Genomic DNA, 22,671 nt, shown 5'->3' on the forward strand with positions numbered 1-22,671 from the left:
GGGTGGATGTAGTTCCATGAAGGTCTTTTTGCTTTTGTATATACTTTCATGTTTGTCTACTTCTGAGCTTGTGAAATACTATTTTGCAGTTGGTTGATCTCTGTAGCCATTCCTGAGAATGCGAATGAATCCTTAATTAAGAGTTACAGTGTTTAATTCCTAATGGTAACTCTCAAGTAGACTTATTTATTTTATCGGTATTCTATTAATTTAAACAGATGAAATGCTGCAAAAAGATAGCACATGTTATTCCAACTATCATTCAAGAAATTAACCAAGAAATCGATCTAGCATGCAAAAAATTGTAGCAGAGGAGAGAAATAGCATACTTTCAGTAGATTATGAAATGGGATTATGTATGGGAGAAAACGTGTTTTTAATACGTTTTAATACTTTTCAGTAGATTATGAAATAGTAGATTATGTATGGGAGAAAACGTGTTTTTAATATGGCAAATCAAATAATAATTCAATATCATGTTCTATCCTATGTGTTTGATAATCTCTAAAACTACTGCAAACAGAGGCCAAGCCAATTGTGTTGGTATTCTTCCCTCACTGCATTCTTGCATGTAATAGGTACCAAAGGCACAAAAAATATTTATAACTAACGAGTAACATCTAAAATTTTTAGATGCACAGAAAAAATGAGAAAACTCAATAGAAACGTTCAACATTCCAGCCTACATTGAAAGTAATTATATTTAGCATTTTTTCAGAAGTTTCTTGAACTATAGGTCTCACATGAACAGAACTGCTTTAAAGAATTTATGTTAAGTACTTCAGTTTCATAAAAATGACAATAGCAAGTCTAATAAAAATACACAAAAGAAGCCTTACTATATAAAGGGAAAATGCAATTGTTTAAGAGATCTGGTTGTTATAATATACGGACAGCAAATCCTTTGAAAACGGTTGTTAAGCATTTTATACATTATGTTAATTCTTGAATATTATTGCAGTAGACTGAATGAAAAAGATGGGTGGGAGGTGCGGGTATAAGTATACTTTAACTATTTAAAATTCAGTGATATTTTACAAATGTTCCATTCTTCACAATTTGTTCTTCATTTCTAAATAAATTGGAGTATTGAAATAAGGCACTGTATTTTTTTCTGTTGTACATTTTACAAGTTATGTTATCCTTTCGGTTATGTGGGAACTCTCTTTATGAGATTATGGGTATTCTTGGTCTGGGCCTCTGTTGAAGCTCCATGGACAACCCTATTCTGCCAAAATTCATCTTTTTCACTAGAGCATCTAAAATTCAAGTTGTTTCCACTTTGGAAGTTGTACTTCCACCAAACTGATTAAAGCCTCTGCAGTCTTTCCTAGACTTTCACTCTAAAAGACCTACTGCTTTACCTTCCAGTGGAAAATGCCCTGCTCACACCTCCACAATTTAATTTTAGTTTTGTAATATGGACGTCTTGAAACAAAGCACATATTGGAATATGATATGTACTATAATACCTGTATGGACTTTATCACATCTTTGGCTACTGTTATTGTTAAAAAAAGCATTATCTTACAAAAAGAAAAATGCTTGCCAATATTTATTTTAAAACAATGTGACAGATAAAGGCAGGAAAAAGGAAAAAACAAGGTAATAATTCAGCAAGCTCTGATATTTCATTCATTTTTATGGCCGAGTAATATTCTAGCATGTGTGTGGGTGTGTATGTGTATAATATCTTCTTTATCCATTCATCTATCAATGGACACTTGAGCTGCTTCCATATCTTAGCTATTATAAATAATGCTGTAATAAACATAAGGGTGTATATATCTTTTCAAATTAGTGTGTTCATTTTATTTGGGTAAATATGTAGTAGTGAAATTGCTGGATCATATGGTAATTCTATTCTTAATTTTTTCAGGAATCTCCATACTGTCATCCACAGTGGCTGCACCAATTTAAATTCCTACCAACAGTGCACAAGGGTTCTCTTTTCTTCACATTCTCACCAATACTTGCTAATTTCTTATCTTTTCTGATACTGGACATTCTGACTAGTGTAAGGTGATATATCACTGTGGTTTTGATTTGCAATTCCTGTAATTGCAAATCAAATTTCAATGCTCAATTCTGTTGGGCATCTTTTCATGTGTCTGTTGGCCATTTATATGTCTTCTTTGGAAAAATGCCTATTCAGGTTGTATGGGATTTTCTACATAGAAAATCATGTTGTTTGTGAAAAAGAGAGCTTTATTTTTTCCATTTCAATCTGCACATTTTGTTTTATTCTAGTAGCTAGGACCTCTAAGTCTTTCCTTGACCAGAAAGTGGGAAAGAGGACATTTTTGCCTTGATTTAAATCTTGGAAGGAACCATTCAGTCTTTCACCATTAAGTATAATGTTGGTTGTACCTTTTTTTTTGGGGGGGGGTAGATATCCTTTATTTGATTAAGGAAGTAAAGCTTTCTTCTAATCCAATTTGCTGTTAATTTTTATCATGAATGGATGTTGAATTTTACTGAATGATTTTTCTGCCTCTATTGATATGATCATATTGGGTTTTTTGAATTTAGTTAGCCTATTAATATGGTGAATTACAAGAATATGGTGAATTTCAGTGATTGATTTTTGAATGTTAAAACAGACTGGGATAAATTTCATGTAGTAATAATGTATTAATTACCCCTGTTTATATCAAATGTATTTGATTTGCCAATATTTGTTTAAGGATTTTTGTGCCTATGTTTAAGAAAGATGTGGGTCTTTAATTTTGTTTTAATGGCTCTGTCTCATTTTGGTATGTATATTTTAATATATATCCTAATGTAAATAAAAATCAATTTCTATCTGGGACCATTGGAATGTTGATCAAATATACTGGTCCAACACTAAGTGGAAATTTCCCACAGAGAGTGTGTCAATCAATAGCTCATGGCTAAACAGGTGTGGACAGGTGATGTGTAATGGATATGCCTTCATCTCAGAGTGGATATTCTCAAATTCTGTCCTCTTCTGTGTCAATCTGCTGTTACTGCATAAGAAATCACCCCAAATACCACCCACATAAAACATAACTGTCTATTCCCAAAAAACTACTGGTTGGCTCCTGGTCACTTGATGTAGGCTGGACTCAACTGGATAAATCTACTGATTTCAGCTGGCCTTGATCAAACATCTGCATATCAGTTTATAAAGACTCAGACTGGTGTAGAGGGAGAGTGGACTCTGTTCCATGTGAGTCTCATCCTCCTCATGGAACTAGCGGACTGGCTTAGGCATATTCTTCTGCCAATGGGAGCACAAAGAAGTAAGTACAACCTCACAGATACTTTGGTTATATAAAGGTAAGGCATTTAAACAACCTCAAGAGTCTTCAAGAGGTCTGCAAGTTCTTTTTTTTTTAGGTCTGCAAGTTCTAAACTGATTTCATAGTAATACTAGATATTTATGATGGGCTTGTTAGTGATCTTAATGAATGCATTTTTAAAATCTTATTAATTGAAATATGCAGTAGTTTCAGGACAAGAGGCAAAGGAGGAGTTGTCCTGCTAAATTCAAAGAGAGTTCCCATGAAATATAAATGCACCTTTATGTGGCTAGTACCATAATGTCATCTCAAGAAGGGATTTTTTTTCCTCTTTGTATTTATTTATTTATTTTTATTTTTATTTATTTATAATAGTCACACACACAGAGAGGCAGAGACATAGGCAGAGGGAGAAGCAGGCTCCATGCACCGGTAGCCCGACGTGGGATTCAATCCCGGGTCTCCAGGATCGCGCCCTGGGCCAAAGGCAGGCGCCAAACCACTGCACCACCCAGGGATCCCCTCCTCTTTGTATTTACTACTGTATCCCAGAGCTTTGAAAAGTATCTGGAACTAGTAAACTCTCAATAAATATAGGTAGAAAAATAATAAATGTTGTCCAGACTGAGTGTTCCAGGAGAATGGAAGTCACAGTACTCATTAAATTTTGATTCTTGTGTATGTGAGAAGCAGATAGTTCATTTGTTCTACATATCCCCACTGGGTGAAGTTCACAGGAGTTAATTCTTAGTCATAATAACAATGTATAATTTTGATCTTCTGTTCTCACCTTGACTCTAGTAAGAATACATAGGAAGCAAAGGCATCTCCAGGTTCCATGGTGTAGTGGTTAGCACATCTGCCTTACACGCAGAAAATCCTGGGTTCGATTCCCAGTGGAACCAGAAAGGTATCTGGGTTTCTGTTCAAAGGGAAGTTAGGGAGCCCTTACTTTTAGATTCCCCTTTTGGACACTCATGAGCTGGCTGGGGCCTCGCTGTTTTGTACTATCAGAGGATTCCTCGGCTTGGGCTTTTCATGCCCGGGGAGAAAACCATTACTTATCAACAACAAACGTGGAATACTTTAAAATATACATACACACACACACACACACAAAAAAAATATACATACACAGCAGGGCCTTATTGAAAAGATTAGTTTAATTCCACAGTAATTACAATGTTAAGGATTTATAATTTTCAAACAACATCCACTTTAGCAAGCTTAAGCAGTAGGGGTGAAAAATGTAGTTAAAGGAAATTGATCTCAGAAACTGAAAAACTCTAGTTTTCATAAGAGATGTGCAGTTTCCCACAGAATCAGATTTTAAGGGGAGGTGTAGATCAGACATCCTTTTATAGTTTTGTAAAGAAACATGAACTTTCATACACCAGTAGACAGAATGTTACTACAGTAGCTATGTGGGAAAATTTGACACTATTAAATAAAATGGAAAGCACCTCCCTCCTTTTTAAAGCACTATGAAATTTTTTAATGTCTCATAATTTGGGTAGTGATTTAAACCCTGAGGATAGTAATAATCACTCAGATCTGAACTTCCCAACATATTAAAACACATACGACAATAGAACCATACCCTCTCCCCAACTAGAGGAGAGAACACTGCAAACTTCAAGTAACTTGTAAGTACAACTGTGAACACCCAATCCAAGCAAACCTATCTTTCAAGAGCTCCCAAAGGCAAGTCTTTGCAGTGGATGGGAGGAGATCCGGAAATTCATCTAGAAGTAAGAAAATGGGAACAGAAATCCCAAGAATCAGCTAAAATTCCCCTCCTCTTAGCAATCCCACTTGGAGTGAGAAAACACTGAGAAAGGGCTCCTGGTAGATCAAAGCATTGTCTCCAGGTAAGGAACCTGGGCATCTGCCAGAAATGAGGCAGCAGCCACACAAAGGCAGGACCTCTGGATGAAAAGAAAATAGGGTGAAGAAGCTCCCTTTGAAGACTAGATGGTAAAGGAAAAAAGAAGAGGATTCAAAATCCTGCAAGGCCAAAGGAGACATAAAAATCTGAAGACACAGAAATTTTTCCTCCAACCCCTCCCCTAAAGACACCATTAAAGTTACTGTATTTTTATGTAGGGATAGAAGAGGTTTGCCTTGAACTAGGAATCTTGTAAATTATCCCAAATCTCTTTACACAATATCTGAATAACTTTCATACAAAGCAACTATAATAAAACACAAAGTCAGTATATTTTAGCTTTTGAAAATTCTTACAAAAATGAAAAAGCAGAAGAAAAATTTTACGCAGCTCTCAAAATTTGAATGAGACATTTTCTTTTTTTCACATTTCAAAAGCAGTTTTAATGAGAACATATGAAAACAAATTTGCCAAGTTATATAATGACATTATTGAACATAACTACAAATTTATGCTGAAGAAAATAATCTGCTAAAATTAATGCATACAAAATTTATTTTCTGAAAATCAAAAACGTTTGCATAAATAAATGAAAATATAAAAAACTATTTTCTGAAAGTATAACTTAGTTTAAAAGTATGGTATTTACCTAGTTAATCTAGTTTCAAAGTGTAGTGTTTCTCAGGAACAAATATATTTTGATTATACTATTTTTCGTGTACATATTTCTTCCCAATAATGTGAAGTGGCAATAAGTACTAATTATGTAATAGGTATTGAATAAAGAGCCATTTTAACTTAAGCCATTATTTTTATATGAGAAATATTCATGACATACAATAGTTTTCTTTTTTTAACAGTACATAGTATATTGCCTTAAAGAAAATTTGACATGATCACTTTAAGATTGCGTACAATCTCATTTACTGAAGGAAATGATAAGGCACATCAATAAACTAAAGTTAAGATTAACAACATTATATACTTGTAAAATATATGTTACATTTAGTAATTAAGAAAATATCACTTTTTGATCCTTTTATTTTTTCCTCTTTAATTTTTATTTTTTAAATTTAAATTCAATTAACATATAGTGTATTATTAGTTTCAGGGGTAGAATTCAGTGGCTCATCAGTTGGATATAACACCCAGTGCTCATTACATTATGTGTCCTCCTTCATGCCCATCACCCACTTACTCCATCTCCACCCCCCTCTCCCGTACCCCCGCTCCTCTCCAGCAACCCTCAGTTTGTTTTCTCTGATTAAGAGTCTCTTACAGTTTGTCTCCCTCTCTGATTTCATCTTGTTTTATTTTTCCCTCCCTTCCTCTATGATCCTCTGGTTTATTTCTTAAATTCCACATATAAGTGAAATATATGATAATTGGCTTTCTCTGATTGACTTATTTCGCTCAGCATAATACCCTCTAGTTCTATCCACATTGTTGCAAGAGACATTTTCAAACAAGCATTTTTGGATTTTAAAAAATCACATTAAGTCAGAAATTTCAAAAAAATTAAAACAAATGGACAAAAATGGGAAGAAATGAAAAGAAAGTTGGTTGAATGTAGAAGAAATAGAGGAAAAAAGAAAAATCACACCAGGATCACATCAGAGTGAAGACTACATTACAAGGCACCCAAGAGAGAATAAATTTACAACATAAATGTTTGGTAATGGGAATTAAAGAAAGAGAAATCACCAAGAAAATGAAAAGAAAATAAAGGAAGAAGTAAAATGAGCCAAAGAAATTCCAATATATGAGTAATTAGAGTTCCTGAGAGAAAAGAAACAGTCAATAAAATATAAATAATTAAGTCTATAATCCAAGAAGTTCCTATAAATAGAAACCTAGCATCAGACCTCTGAAGAGCAATATAAAAAATTAGATTAGCATTAAAAAAACTGACATAGAAGAGTGAAGCATTAGAATTCACAAAGAGTGAATTCTATATCTAGCCAAGCGGAGATCTTCAAGAATCAAGAATATAGACGCTTCTATAGAGAGTTTTAAGTATACGCATACTGAACTCTTCTTGCAGAGTATACAATAGGGTGGGTACATTCAATCAAGAAATAAAGGAACTCCACTGGGTGAACATTTAATATATTTAATTGTAGATCTATAACTAAAATAAATGCAAGGGCAAAGGTGGGAGAATAATAGTAAATGTTTCTATTCTGGCACAAGAGAAACAGTGCATGCAAAAATAGGAAAAGAAGGGAGAGGAAAGAGGAAACAAAATAAATGTACAGACCACCACATAGACAATAAGCAAGAGTGAATGGCCAAGAACAATGACAAAACTGGGGAAAAAAACAAGTTATAGAGTGTAAATAAATGGGGGAAACATGAGCATTAAGGTAACTTGCTAGAACAAAAATTCAAACTATTCTAGATGTCACAAGAAACTTGTTAAATGAGAAAAGAAATATCAAAAAAGAAATACAAAATAAAAAAAAAAGAAATACAAGAAATATACATTATAATGATGGTAATAATAAACTATGACAGAACAAATGCATAATGATGCATAACTATGAACAAATGCATAACTATGACAGAACAAATGCATCAATCATATCATTATATATTAATGGGCTTATGTCATGTGATAAAATGTTTTCAAATTGGCTCACAGAGCAGAGGGTAACAACATATTGTTAAGATGTACATCTAAAACGAAATTATTCAGCAAGAAGAAAATAAAGAAATGGGCTAGGGTATGCCAGGAGGAAACCATAAAAAAGCAGGGCCTGTGATCTTGACATCAGATAATTTTAAATTCAAGCCCCCCCTAAACTAAACATGACAAAGATCAGTTTTGAGCGTTAAAGTCTATGAATCTGATAGTTAGAACACTTTTAGTTATTTACTAAAGAATGTGCCAATTACATTTATAAAATAAAAATTATGGAAGATACATAATTAAAAACAATAATAGAGACTTTAACAGGCATCTTCAGCACAAGATAGGGGCAGTGAATCCAAATAAGAAAGGATGTAGAAAACCAGAGCAGCATAATTAAGAAGGTAGATCTTATGGATGTCAATCAAAATGTATAACCTGGTATAGAGAATATATGTTCTTCTCAAGGGCATAGGGAACAATGACAAAAACTAGTAATGGAACAGGTCACAAAGGGAGCTCCTGGGGAGAGTAAGCTCCGTTTAGCAGAACAGTTTACAACCAGGGCTCTGGGCCTGACAGGAGCTTGCTGCTTCGCAAGACTCAGCCTGGACCTTAAGGAGTGTTCTGCATGCAATCTCTGCTTTGAAACTGTGAGATAATAGAAATATATATGGGTCTCTGCCCCCAGTTCCTGGAACAAGGCTTCCGAAGTCCTTGTAACTTCCTGGGTGACAGGAGTGTCTTTTGTTCTAAGGAGGTGACTCTGGATGGGCTCCTAGGTAGGGACTGGTCATGGGAAAGGCAAAGCCATGAGCAGAAGAAGCCTGGAATTTTGTGTCCAACCCTCCATTCTCTCCAGAAAGGTAAGGGCTACAAATGGAATTACCGATTGTGCCCACCTGATCATGAAGCATTTATAAAATCCCAAAAGTATGAGGTTCAGAGGGCTTCCACGCTGGTGGACATGAGGAGGTGTGGGGAGAGGCGTGCTCTAGGACAGGGTGTGGAAAATCCATGCTTTTCCCACAGACCTCATCCAGCCCATCCTTTACATGTGGGTGGTCATTTGTATCCTATATCACATCCTTTAAGAAATTGGTAAGTGTAAGTGTTTCCTGGAGTTCTGTGAGCTGCTCTAGCAAATTAAGGCAACCACAGGAGGTGGCCATGGGAACCTCCAATTCTGGCCAAATCAGACAGAGTTGTGGATGACCCACCCAGAGACCTTTGATTGGCATCTGAAGTGAGGTCAGAGTGTTGTGGAACTGAGCTCTTAGCCCGTGGGATCTGAACTATCTCCAGGGAGATAACGTCAGAATTGAGTTAAATTGCAAGACACCCACTTGGTGTCCCAAAGAATTCCTTGTTGTGAGAAAAATCTCTACACATTTGGTGACCAGAAATGTCAGAAGTGGAGTGTTTTGTGTGAGGACTAGAAGAGACGCACAGATGAAAGACTCATAGTAGGGAAGAACAGGACTTTCTTCACACAGAAGGTGGAACTGTGAATTTTTCCCTTTTAGAAATGAATAGGGAAGTTGGGAATTGCTGCTGGAAAATAAAAATAAATACCTTAGCTTCCCAGCATTGCCAGAATTCCTGATTCTCTTCAATGAGTTTCTATTTTTTCAATCTGTAAGACAGATTAAAGATAGTAGGAGCTAGGTTTATCTTTGCTGGGGAAGGAAGCTACAAATATAGAATCAAATAAACCCTGGCTTGTTGGATTGTGGTTGGAGACATCAGTGTGAAATCACGGTTATATCTATCTACAGATAGCTAGATGTCAATATTGAAATACATAGATGTGCATATGTATGTATGTGCAGGTTTCCTATCTCCGTCCATGAGAGAGAGGGCCTGGGAACAATGAGCATATCAAGTACTTAGAACTTGATTTCTAAAAACCATTCCCTGATAAGAGCATCCAGAGCTCCTTTGAAAAATAGCTGATCTCAAGATCAGCCCCCAAAATGACAATATAAACGTGGGGCTTTTTCTTATCCCCCAAATTAAGAACTTCCTAAAATATGATGGTATGTGTCAAAAAGACACAGGAGTTAGTTTGAAGGGTCCCCACTGGCCAGATTTGTGACAATCTGGGCAGCTCGGGTGGCTCAGCGGTTTAGCGTCGCCTTCAGCCCAGGGCGTGATCTTGGAGACCCAGGATCCAGTCAGGCTCCCTGCATGGAGCCTGCTTCTCCCTCTACCTGTGTCTCTGCCTCTCTCTCTCTCTCTCTCTCTCTCTCTGTCTCTCATGAATAAATAAATAAAATCTTTAAAAAAAAGATTTGTGACAATCTGAGCATAAATACGCATTATTAATGATTATAATTCTTTAAGCAGGAATCTGTGTGAGTTCATTTGAGAGAGATAAGATGAAAGATGATAGATAGATAGATAGATAGATAGATAGATAGATAGATGATAGCTAGATAGATGGGAAAGAAGGGGAAGCTCTTCCTTACAATAGAATTTAAACAATCCATATAAAAAGAAAAATAGGCTTTTTACATCATGATTTGAAATGATCATAGGAAAATTGATTGATACTAGAATTATGAATGGATGCCCAAACTAGTAGGTACAACTTTGAGGAGAATGAAGCTATTTACATTTTTATCAAAGACTCTCCACAAATTCCTTTTTAAAATACTGACATTTTTTATTATGGTAAAATGTACATAAGATAAAATTTATCATTTTAACAATTTTTAAGCATTGTTGTGCAACCTTCACCAGCATCCATCTCCAGAACTTTTTTATCCTCTCCGGACTTTTACTTGCCCCAGGTACTAACTCCCCAAGCTCCTCCTCTCTGCCCCACAGCACCCATCTCTTTTACTTTCCCTCTCTATGATTTTGACTGCTCTAGGTGTCTCATAAAAGTGTAATCATCCAATATTTGTCTTCTTGTGACTGGCTTATTTTATGCAGGTGTCAGAATGTCCTTCGTTTCTGAGGTTGGATAATATTCCACTATAACACATATCTATAACACATTTTGTTTATCTACTCATCCGTCAATGGATATTTTGTGGTTTTGGCTATTGTGAATAAGTCTGCTAGAAAATGACTGTACAATATCTGTGTGAGTTGCCCTTTTCATTTCTTTTGGGTGTACACCCAGAAGTGGAATTGGTAGAGCATATGGCAATATTATGTTAAATTTTTTGAGGAATTGGGATATTCTTTTCCCCATGGGCTGCACCATTATACCCCTCCACTACTAATATCTGAGGGTTCCAGTTTGTCTACATCCTCACCAACACTTGTTCTTTTCTGTCTTTTTTTTTTTTAATAAGAGCCATCCTAAAGGGTCTAGATATTACTCTAAAAATATACATTGGATAGCCATATAGATTAATGGGACACAATGGAGACTTCAAAAATAGAGGGATAAATATAAAATGAAATGACTTTTGATAGGGTTGGCAATATAGCAAATAGGAAAAGAACAGATTTTTAAAAAAATAGTGCTGGAAGATAAGGATAGCCATGTGGAAAAAAAAATAACTTTGACCTTTATCTCAGTATATGTAAAAGTTATAAATAGATTATAGACCTAAACAAAAGTGCTAGTTTATATAATTCTGAGAAAAAAAACATAGGAGAAGATCATCATGACCATGGAGAATGCCAAGACACTTTACGATATCTTTGCATGAATTATAAAACACAAACATCTGATCAAATGTTCTCCATCAAAAGGAAATGAAAAGGCAAGTCAAGGCAGACTGTGAGAATATTAGATACATAACTAAGAAAGGACATGTATTCAGAATAAAGGACTCTTACAACTCAGTGCTAAATGACAAAACCGAAGAAAAACATGCACGAAAGACTTGAACACACTCTTCAAAAAAGAAGATATCTATCTATCTATAGATATAGATGATATAGATGTAGATATATATAGATATACTTATTGGCTGTATATATGTGTATATATATATATATATATATATATATATATATATATATATACACATGAAGAAATGCTCATTATTAGTTATGGTAAATGTAAGTTAACACCACAATGAGATACTTCAAATCTAGTAGACTGTCTAAAATTTAAAAGTCTGACAATATCAAATGGTGGAGAAATCTGGAGCAAATGGAACTCTCATGGAGTATTGTTTGGGATATAAAATGGCATTACCTTTTTGGAGAATATTTGGTAGTTTCTTATAAAGTCAAACATACATTGACCAAAAGAGCCAGCAATTCCATTCCTAGGTATTTTACCCCAGAAGAAATGAAAATATATGTGATGGTTAACTTTTTGTGTCAATGGGGCTAGGCCACAGTACCCAGATATTTGGTCAGACATTAGTGTAGATTTTTCTATGGAAGGTATTTTTTGGATGAGATTAACATTTAAACCAGTGGGCTTAGAGTAAAGCAGATTACCCTTCATAATGTGAGTGGGCCTCATCGATTCAGTGAAGTCCTTAAAAGAAAAAAGACGTTCCTCTCCTGAAGAAGAGGAATTCTGCCTGCAGACTGTCTCTTGACTGGAACTGTAACGTCAGTTCTTTTCTGCGTTTCCACTCTGCCAACCTACCCTGCAGATGTGGCTTTGCCAGTCTTCACAATGACCTGTGCCAATTCCTTAAAATCTCTTCCTTTCTTTTTCTGGAGAACCCTGCCTAATGCAACATATATCCACACAAAGATTTGTCCCATTAATCTTCACAGCAGCCCTCTTCTTAATAGCTAGAAATGAAAACAGTGAAAATGTTCATTTGCATGCGAATGGAAAGCAAATGGTGATATAACTGTATAATGGAGTACAATTGAGCAATCAAATGGAGTCAGCACTGATACATGAAACAATATAAATTAATCTCAGAAATACTGTGCTAACCAAAAGAAATCAGGAACACAAGAGTATGTAGTATATGATTTATAAGAAATTCCAGAAAAGGCAAAACCATCACGGCAAAAAGAAGCTCTGGAGTTGCCTCGGGCTGGGATGAAAGTATAACTCAGTGGAAGGGGTATGTATTGGTTCTATTGCAGTTCTAAATCACCACTAATTCAGCGGTTTAAGACAACATAAACTTACTATCCTACAGTTCTGGAGGTCTGTCTAAAATGGGTCAGCAGTACTACAGTCCTTCCCTAATCTCTAGAAGGAAATGTGTATCCTTGCTTTCTCCAATTTGTAGACACTGCTGCCTTCTCTGGCTAATAGCCTGCAACTGTCCAACCTCTGCTTGTGTCACATCTCCTTCTGTGACCCTGACTCTTCTCACAGACCCTTGAGATTGCATTAGACCCAATCCCAATAATTCAGGATATTGCTTCATTTTCATATCTTTAACTTAACTGCACGTGCAAAGTCCCTTTTGCTGTGAAAAATAACATCCTTGTAGACTTCAGGGATTAGGATGTGGACATCTTTGGGAAGGGGGCATTGTTCTTACTATCACAGAGCACAAAGGAACTTTTGGGGATCATGGAAGTGTGCTCTACTTTGTGGCCATTCTTATTTGCGTGTATAAATATGTCAAAACTCATCAAAATCTATGCTTAAAATGAGTGCATTTTACTGTATGTAAATCACCTCATAATAAAGCTGATTTTAAAGCAGAAGAATCAGAATCTTACACAAACCATTTTGGGTTCTGCTTTTTTTCACATAATAATATATCTTCAGGGATGCCTAGGGGCTCAGCGGTTGAGCGTCTGCCTTCTGCTCAGGGCATGATCCCTGGGTCCAGAGATCAGATCCTTGGGTCCAGAGATTGAATCCCCGGGTGCAGAAATCAAATCCCGCCGGCTCCCTGCGAGGAGACTGCTTCTCCCTCTGCCTATGTCTCTGCCTCTCTCTCTGTATCTCTCATGAATAAATAAATAAATAAATAATCTTTAAAAAAACAACAACAATATATCTTCAGCATCTAACAGATGCAGAATAACAGCTAATTATTGCATTCTGAAGAGTGGAGAGATTTAAACAAATGTTAAATAATGCATACTTTTCTTTTGGGGCTCTTTTAATGCTCCCAGTTTAGGCAGAACGTGCTTAGTTTGAACATTATGGAGGTCATCTGCCCCTCTGCTCTCAAGTTTTCCAAAGTCTCCTCGTTGCATACATTCCCTCCATCAATGATGCAAAAGGTTAGAACATTTCAGATTCAACTTCTGAATATGTCAACTTTTTGGAAAATGAGCTCTAATTTTTCCCAGTGTACAATATTGAAAGCACTATATGAAAGCTCTCAAAAATACTGCTAAAATAGAGATTCCACCTTATATTGCTAAGTGATGAAGGCAAGTTGCAACACATAGGCTGAATTTTTTATGGGAAGAAAACAAGAGTTTGCTTGTACAAAGAGAATTGGAAAGAATCCATGAGCAAGTGTGCATAGAGGTTACCTATAGAGTTGGAAATCATTCTTGGATGGATGAGGCATAAGGACAGAGGAAAATTTTCACTGTACTTTTTAATATTTTCTAACTTTGGAAACACTCGAATGTATTTTTACCCCCAAATTAGACGTTTAGGGGTGAACAATGAGCCTTTTCTCAGAATGTTTATAGTGAAGCTGCCTTACTTTTCTACCGCGCTGATGTTAATTAGAACATGTTTCACACATGGCACTTGAAATACCTTGTTTCATGTTTCAGTGAACTAGTGGAAGTCCCAGATATGGAAGTGTAGAAAGTGCAGGCGGCTTTACAATTTCTTCCCACTTGGCAATAATCCAAAAAGGTCAATTTTCTTTGCGAGAATCAGTTTCCCAATTGGGAAAAAAAAAAAAAAACTTCCACAAAAGAATCTTTTCTTTTTCCTTTGCTCAGTCACTGCTATCCTTTGTAGATGGAAATCAAAGAAGGATCTAAGGCAGGGCAAGTCAGAGAAGACTGTTCAAGCTGTCTAAATTCTCAAGGAGACATGTTTCCTGTATTGATGGAGGGAGGCCTCAGGTGAGTCTGACACCCTGAGGTCTGTTTGCATGTAAAGGTAACGAAAACCCTACAGTCATGCCCCACACGGGCATCGAAGCCATGACCTTGGCATTATTAACACCATATTCTAACCAGTTGAGCTAACTGGCCACCAGGGGACACCTTTTTACTCCCTGTAGAGAGTGTAATAGAAGCCAAAACCATTTCAGGTTTTTTTCCAACACAGAACAGGAAATTCTCCAACTCTTCTATCCCCTTCTTGCCTAAATGTACCTGCCCTATTTTGCTCAACTTCCTTTAAAAATATTCTCCATTTTAACTTTCATCTGTGACTTCTTAAAAACAAAACAAAACAAAACAAAACAAAACAAAATAATGTGACATTAGGTCTACTGGCATTCCCAGGTATTTCTGTTCTGCAGCTGCATCCTCTGGGGTTGGTACAGGGGAACTGCGCAGAAATGGTAAAATACAATACCACATGGCCCGTACGGGTCTCGAACCCGCGACCTTGGCGTTATTAGCACCACGCTCTAACCAACTGAGCTAACCGGCCACCTGGTGGCAGTTCTCCCCTCTGTTTAGAGGATGTAAACAAAGACTGAAGGCATCACAGTTTCTTCAAAGTAGGGTCAGGGGGGAAGGGGGTGTGATCAAAACAAAAAACACAAAAGATAAACAATTAAAGAATTAACAAAAAAATCCCCACATTCTTTCTATTTTGCTCTCCCACACCGTGGATGACGGAAAAAAGGAGAGAAGTGTAACACTTGGTATGAACGAAGAACCCTCCTCTCTTGTGGATCTTTCTCAAATTGCAATTCTGACCCCAAAAAAAATCTGATCAAAATCGCCAAGAGGGGTTTCCTTATTCTCTTACCCATTTGTTATTGGCTTGTCTTTTTAAAATTGATTTCTAGGAATTTTTTGTCAAGTGTTTGTCATGTGCATGTTTTCCTTCAGGCTTTTCCTTGTCTTTCCATTTCTTAATGTTTCTTAATGATATTTTTTTTAATGTGAAGTTTTCATTTTGATAATGTTAGCTTATCCTTTTTTATGTATCTTACACTATTCTTTTCTCCCTGAGAAATACTTGCCTGCTACAGGGTCATAAATAATTTTTCTATTCTTTTCTAGATATGCTATCGTTTTAGCTTTACATTTAGAACTACTATCCACTTGTATTAATTTTTGAGTATGGTATGAGATAGCAGTGAGGTTAAAATTTCCCCGCAAGCTCTGAAGCTCAGAGAATGCTTGGGAAGAGAAAGCAGTCTAGCACTCAAGCCAGACTCATTCAGATGTCAAGTTGTAAAGAAGTTTGCAAAAGAAATTGAGAGAAGGTCTATAATTTATCTGGTTGCTCCAGATCATTTGTTTAAAAGACTTTTCTTCCTCCCTGATTAGCATTGTCATCTTTGTAGAAAATTGATTAATCGTGTGTGTGTCTACTTCTGGACTCTGTCAGGTCTCATTGATCTATTTGTCTACATGTAATGCCAAAACCACATTGTCTTAATTATTGGAGCTTCATAGGAAATATTTCTTTTTTTATGATTTTATTTTTATTTGAGAGAAAGAGAGCATGAGAGGAGGGAGGAACAGAGGCAGAAGGAGAAGCAGGGTCCTCACTGAGCAGGGAGCCCAACGCAGAACTCAGATCCCAAGACTCCAGGATCATAACCTGAGCTAACAGTTCCCACTTGAGCCACCTAGATGCCCTGGAAATCTTTTGATCAGGTACTACTGGTCCTCCACTTTTGCTCTTCTTTAGAATCAATGTTAGAGATCTATGTAATGTTGAGAGTATGGTCAGTGAAGGTGCATAGAAAAGGCATTTTCACAATGCCCCTGGAGTTCTCACTTTGGGATAAGGTTATGCCTGCATCCGCACTAGCGCAGAAACCTCCAAAGCAGAGCACCCAGGAAAGAAGCCCTACTTGGTCACGTTTAAGGGTGGAATTTGTGTGAGACAAACCAGGGGTCTCCAGAACACACTGCTTCACCATTTCTTAACACTGTTTATCCTCATTATAATTTAAAAAAAAAATTCAAATGCTTCCTAAGATATAGAGCACCGCTGGTAAACTGAAAGTAAGGTAGGTGAACCACACGTTTGCCAATCCTCGTAGTCCTGAGAAGTATTTTTTCGAGCTTTGATCCAATTTTGCAATCTTTGAGCTTCTTGAAAAGAGTTAACGTGAAAATTGAGGAAGTTGTGAAACATGGAACTCAGATAGATGTGTTTGCTGGGATGGCATGGTTCCCTCTCTCAGGGACTCAGCACTCTGGTACAGAGGGCTTGGACAAAAATTAAAATAAGGTCATTTCACATAGAGCTCATGGCTGGAAATCACATAAAACAGATGATGTGATAGGTAGTGACTGGGACATGCAAGCAATCAAGAAAGGCCTCTCAGAGGAGGTGACATTAGAGTTGAGTCTGAATGTTAAGAAGGAAGTAGTCATTTAAAGGTCATTAAAGGAATGACCTTTGAGCAGAGGGAACAGCTACTGGAAGTAGGAATTGGCTTTGGGGGATGCCTGGGCATCTGCTTTTGGCTCAAGTCATGGTCCCAGAGGAGTCCCTGGATCCAGTCCTGTCTGACTCCCTGCTCAGTAGGGAGTCTGCTTCTCCCTCTGCCCCTCCCTTGCCCCTTCTCTCTCTCTTTCTCTCTCTCTCTCTCAAATAAATAAATACAATCTTAAAAAAAAAAAAAAGGAATTGGCTTTGGATTTTAAGTAACCAAAGGGGCCATGCAGTTGGCATGTAATAGAGAGAGTAGTAGGAAATGAGTTCAGAGAAGAGTTCAAAAGCCAAAGTATGCAGGGCCTGGTAGCCCTGGAAAGGAATTCAGACTTTACTCTGGTTGTAGTAGGAAGCTATCTGAGGGTTTGAAGCAGAGGAGTGTCATCACCTGACTTACCTTTTGAAAGAATCCCTGTGGTTGCCAGGTAGGGAGTGGAGATTAGGAGCCAAGGATGGACAAGGAGGACAGGAAGAGGGAGCACCTCAGAATTTTCCATCCTTTTATAACATAGACTGATGCAGACAGAGAGTAATGCTATTTATAGAGCAATCCTGGGTGAAAAAATGGGGCTGCCTGTTTACAGGCAGCCGGCCTGGAGGCTCAGGCCACCCCAGAGGTACGATATATTCCATGATGTACACCTGATAGCTCAGCCTGCCACCTCTGACACATGGCAAGGGCAGCTCTGAGCTCTGGGAAGCTGGAGAATAGAGCCTAGCACCAAACCCAGTGTCAAGTTGCAAAGAAGTTGCAAAGGAGCTGGAGAGACGTTGTATCCTGCAAAGTGGAAGGGAAACCAAAAGTGTGTGAAGAGTCAAGGTTAGACTTCATTCTTTCATTTCCCAACAGGCACTGAGCACCCACAATGGGTCGGACCATGGTGCACATGTGTAACATACGAGAGGGAGGCATGGAGGCTAAACAGAGCCCCGCTTGAGGGACTATGTTTCAAGATCAGGAAACAGAATAGGCCACACCTGCTGAGCAGGGCTGGGCTAGAGCAAAGACTTAGTCCTCAGAGTTTGGAGTCAAGATAGGTGAGGGACTTCCTCACAGGACAGTGGACTTGTGGCTTCTCTTACCATGCCCCCCCCCCCACACACACACCTAATCCTGACTTGTTTTTACTTCTGTACTTCCTGGCTCCCCAGAGGCCCAGCTCCCCAAAGGTGCCGCCTCCCTGACTGGCTACCTCCTGTTCTGCGGGCCACAGCTCCACTGAGGCACCACTGAAGCAAGCTGAGCAGGCACCCAGGGATTAGGCCCACCCTCCCAGAACTGAGATGGGATGGCAGGGCGGGGGGGTGGGGGGCTGGGGTGGGGGGGTGGGGGGGTGGGGGTGGCTATCAGGAAACTTAACCAGAGCCCTACACCCCCAGGGTTGGAAGCTGGAAGTGCCAGGAGGTGTCTGGTAGTGGGAAGCGATGGTGAGGGAAGGGTTAGGAAGGAAAATTGAAAGAGAGAGAGAGAGAGAGAACAAAGATTAAATGGCAGAATGAGAAATGGAAAGAGTAAAGAGTATCAGACACACACAGAGACGGCCTCAGGGAGACAGAGCCTGAGAAGCAGCACAGGAGAGACAGGGCAAATCTGAAGAGAGGGAAACAGAGGCAGAGATAGAGGGTGAGAGAGAAAGTGACTAAGGTGACACAGAGAGCAAGGTCGGGGGACACAGGCAGCGGTGACCGCCAGCAGCAGGACATGCTAGAGAAGAGGCAGAGAGAGACCCATTGGAGAGACTGTGACACAGAAACAGCTGACTAAGAACCAGTCAGTGAGTTCTCATAACACACCTGATTTTCCCGTGCCTTGATTTCACATTCCCCAGTTTCTAGAACCGTGAGAAATAACTAGCTGTTGTTTCTCAGCCGCCCCGCCCATAGCGTTCTGTGACAGCAGCCCGAACTCAGACGGAGGGTGACCCCCTGTCCCTTTGGGATACTAAGAAGAGACAGAGATTGCTGTTTTTGAAATTAGGGTAAAAAAGAAATCAATGTGAAATGGTTCCAGAATTATATGACACAAAGCGACTTTACAGCAAGATACTTTAAACAATAAAAAAGGACAGCCAGGAAACAATTAGTAAAATGCTCTCTAAAATATCAAATAAAATACCACTATTCACAATGAGAATAATTCTCCTCGTATAGTTACATAACTCTCTGTCACAAAGCATTTTCAGGCAGGAGTGACGAGGATGTTTGCGGACCCAAGTCAGTTACATGCAGAACAGGTGCTAAAGCCCAATTTTGGGGAATTTCCTCTTTCAGAACAAGCTGCTTTCTCCTGTCCAGTGAACATGTCCAGGGTGAGGTGGCCACGCAGGGAGTGGCGAGGGTAGGGGCCCCTCAGGCCCTACTCCGAACCTGGCTCTCCTCTGCCAGCCTGAGCCAGGTCTGCAGCTGCTGGAAGATGCTCTGTGCAGAGGTGGGGATGGCGAGTCAGATACCAGCCTAGCAGGGGACAGGGGCATGTACATTAATATGCAAATGCAGAGCTGCCGCCTCTTACCTGGCGCCCTAGGCGGAGGCTGGGGGAGTCTGAGGGCCTGTCCGGTGCCATGTCCATGCAGTGGGAAGCACTTGGGATGAGAAGGGCTGACTCCAAGGGACCTGAGGCTTGTGTTATGCTTAGCACATGCCAGGGGTCTGTGTCCCCTGGTAAGAAAGGGAAGAATGTGGTGTGTTGCACCTGGAATAGGTGGAGACCTAGGAGTCAGGTTGTGATGGCAGGCTTACCGTTAATGAAGAGCACTTGGGTGGCCCCTGGGGTCTGGCCACCGTAGTAGGAGTTTGTCTGGGCCACAGCCTGCACTACAGATGAGGCTGAGAGCCCAAACACCTGCTCACATAGCTCTAGCTGGGATGGCAGTGCTGGGACCTGGGAAAAAGGGCACCTGGGGCCCTCACAGGTGATATCTGTGGAGGGAAATACCTATGAATGTGGGACATACAACCCTCCCCTTCCATAATCATCCATAGCAATGCCCAAAACAGCTCCATAAGTTCCCAGTCTCATTAGAGAGACACCAGGCATCCTCAGACAGTGACAGCCCAGAACATCGTGGCTGCGATGGAAAAAGGCCTGGGGTGGGACAAATCCCAGAGGGAGCACAAGAGGCTCCAGAAAAGCAATCTGCCAGGGATAAAACCCTCAGGAGTCAGGAGTGAGCCAAGCAAAGAGAATAGAGCCCCACAAATAGGGAAGACAGAATGTGCACAGGGCTAGAGAGATAAAGAAACACTGCAGCGGAATGCACAAATTGGACCGTGTCTCCCTTGCTTGGAATCCACAGCACTCTTAGGCTTATGTGCACTCATTGCTTTCTTTGCCATTTATTGAGCGCTTCTTGTGTGCTCAGATGCATTGTGAACAGTAATGGGAACACGGTAGCATCCAAGACAGTCCCAGGCTCTGCGGTGACAGGACTCCCAATGTAGAGGGGAAGATAGGCAATGAGGTCTGTATGATGAGGCTGGGGAAGTGCTCAGGAGAAGCACACAGAGCTGTGGAGGAAGTGGGAGGGGAGGCTACAGCAATCAGGAAAGACATCCTAAGGAGGAGGCATGTTGTATTGAGACTTGAAGATAAGTGAACCATGTGACAAGAGGAAGATAAGTCATCCAGGACAAGTAAACAGTATGTGCAAAGTTCCTGGGATGTCAGGGAAACTGGTATATTGAGGTGAACTGGAGAGCTGTCCGGGATGAAGAGTGGGCAGGGCTCAGTGACTACAGGCTAGGAGGACAAAGGAGAGGAGGCATGAGAAACGCTGCTGGGGCTTCTAGACGGGTAACCAGGGCGACAGAAGGGCCATTCCTGGGACAGGAACACGGATGAAGAGCAGATTGGAGGGATAATCATTCATGCAGAGGACTGTGTGTGTGAGGAAGCGTGTGAGGGCCAAGTGCACACACACATATAGTTGTCTACCCTCCAGCCCCACCCCTGCAGGCTAAACAAGACCCAGCAGTCCCCTCCCACCAAAAAGAAAACAAATCCAGACCACCTGTGAGACAGCTTGTCTGGACACCCCACAGAGATGGATGTCTTGGGGGTTGAGGGTTGGGCCACTCACAGAAGCCAAACTCTGTACATGTCTGGTACAACCACTGCCGGTCACCCACACCTGACACTTGGGAATCTGTGACCTTCAGTTGTGCCACTGTTTCTGCTCGGGAGAAGCTTAAACACCTCTGGCCGAGACTGTGCATGACAACCTAGAGGATGATACACATACATACATAAATCCCTCCTGTCCCCCCAGCAAGTCAAGGCCCAGGGCCTGAAAGCATACATAAGTTCTTGCATGTCAAAGGTCAGAAGTCAGAAGAGCTGCAGAGAGAGGTCCTGGGAGTCAAGGGTCAGAGCAAGTGGGTGCCTGGGTCTCTGTGGGTTAGACGTGAAGGTACTAGATGACGGTGACACCTTGGGCAAGTGATCAGCTCTTGGACCTCAATTTCCTCATCTGTAAGTGGGGGAAAGATAGTGCCTGTCTCCTAGAAGTATTGCGAGGATTCTATTATATATATAAAATTTATTTATAAGTATATAAATAAATATATGATTATATATTAATTATAATATATTAATTAATATAATATTAATATATATTTATATATATATAAAGCACTTAGGACAGCATTTGGTCCAGACAGCGCTAGGAAGTAAGAGTCGTTTGTAACTATGGGTTCCGAGGCTGGGTTCCTTGGAGAACTCTGTCCCGAGGGCTACATTTCCTCCCTCTTTCGAAAGGCTAATTGAGCATCTGCTATGCGCTAGACTGTTGCAGGCCTGGGGAAGGAGACAGGACGAGATGCGCAAAAGAGGTAAGAGTCGCTAACAATTGCAAACCGCGTGCTTCCCTTGACCGACGTCAGTGCACCTCCCGGGGGCCCGTGGATGAGGAAACGACGGGCCCAGAAGGACGCGCAGCAGAGCAGGATCCCCTGCGAGCCGAGGCCCCCACCCCGTCTCAAACCGCACGCAGGGCCGCTCACCTGCACTGCCCGCCGCAGCCCGTGGTAGGGCGCGGAGCGGCTGCGGTTGCTCCGGCCCTCGAGCAGGAGTCCGCAGAGCCCTCGCACGCTCAGCGGCACCCCGGCCTGCGCGTCGTACTGCACGGCGCCCCCCACCAGGGCCTGCAGCGCCCCCAGCAGCTCCGCCTGGTCCTCGGCTCTGTCCAGAGGTGAGCAGGCGCCCAGCTCCGCCCGCAGCGCCGAGCGAGTCGCCCCGCCCGCGTGCAGCCGTCGCTCCACCTCTGCGAAGGCTGCGGACGCCGCCGCCCGGCACTGCGGGAGCGAGACACCGCGCGGGCGAAGACCTGGGCTTGGGCCTCGCCTTTCCTTGCCCAGGACCCGCGTCTTTCACGCGCGCTCCGGGTTCTCCTGGCGGTGCTCCTCGCGACCGTCCCCCCCCCCCATGCGGAGC

General features: G+C 40.4%; 1 protein-coding gene and 2 non-coding genes across 3 annotated transcripts in view; 1 reads left to right on the top strand and 2 right to left on the bottom strand.

Annotated features, from left to right (window-relative positions):
- Positions 1 to 4,098: 4,098 nt before the first annotated feature.
- Positions 4,099 to 4,171, top strand: TRNAV-UAC (transfer RNA valine (anticodon UAC)). Its single transcript has one exon. It is a non-coding gene; the product is annotated as a tRNA-Val (tRNA).
- An 11,021-nt stretch (positions 4,172 to 15,192) lies between these two features.
- On the bottom strand, positions 15,193 to 15,266 carry TRNAI-AAU (transfer RNA isoleucine (anticodon AAU)). The gene has a single exon. It is a non-coding gene; the product is annotated as a tRNA-Ile (tRNA).
- Positions 15,267 to 19,315: 4,049 nt separating this feature from the next.
- Positions 19,316 to 22,671, bottom strand: part of PRSS16 (serine protease 16) — a 31,856-nt gene continuing 28,500 nt past the window's right edge. Inside the window, exons 10-14 of the mRNA XM_072813779.1 lie at positions 22,242 to 22,532; positions 21,320 to 21,461; positions 19,980 to 20,159; positions 19,753 to 19,898; positions 19,316 to 19,658 (exon numbers count right to left, since the gene is read on the bottom strand). Of these exons, the coding sequence (XP_072669880.1) occupies positions 19,590 to 19,658; positions 19,753 to 19,898; positions 19,980 to 20,159; positions 21,320 to 21,461; positions 22,242 to 22,532 (828 nt within the window). The 3' untranslated portion in view covers positions 19,316 to 19,589. The remainder of the gene's footprint in view (positions 19,659 to 19,752; positions 19,899 to 19,979; positions 20,160 to 21,319; positions 21,462 to 22,241; positions 22,533 to 22,671) is intronic.

The sequence above is a fragment of the Canis lupus genome, chromosome 37 (genome assembly GCF_048164855.1).
Source record: "Canis lupus baileyi chromosome 37, mCanLup2.hap1, whole genome shotgun sequence".
Lineage (NCBI taxonomy): Eukaryota > Metazoa > Chordata > Mammalia > Carnivora > Canidae > Canis > Canis lupus.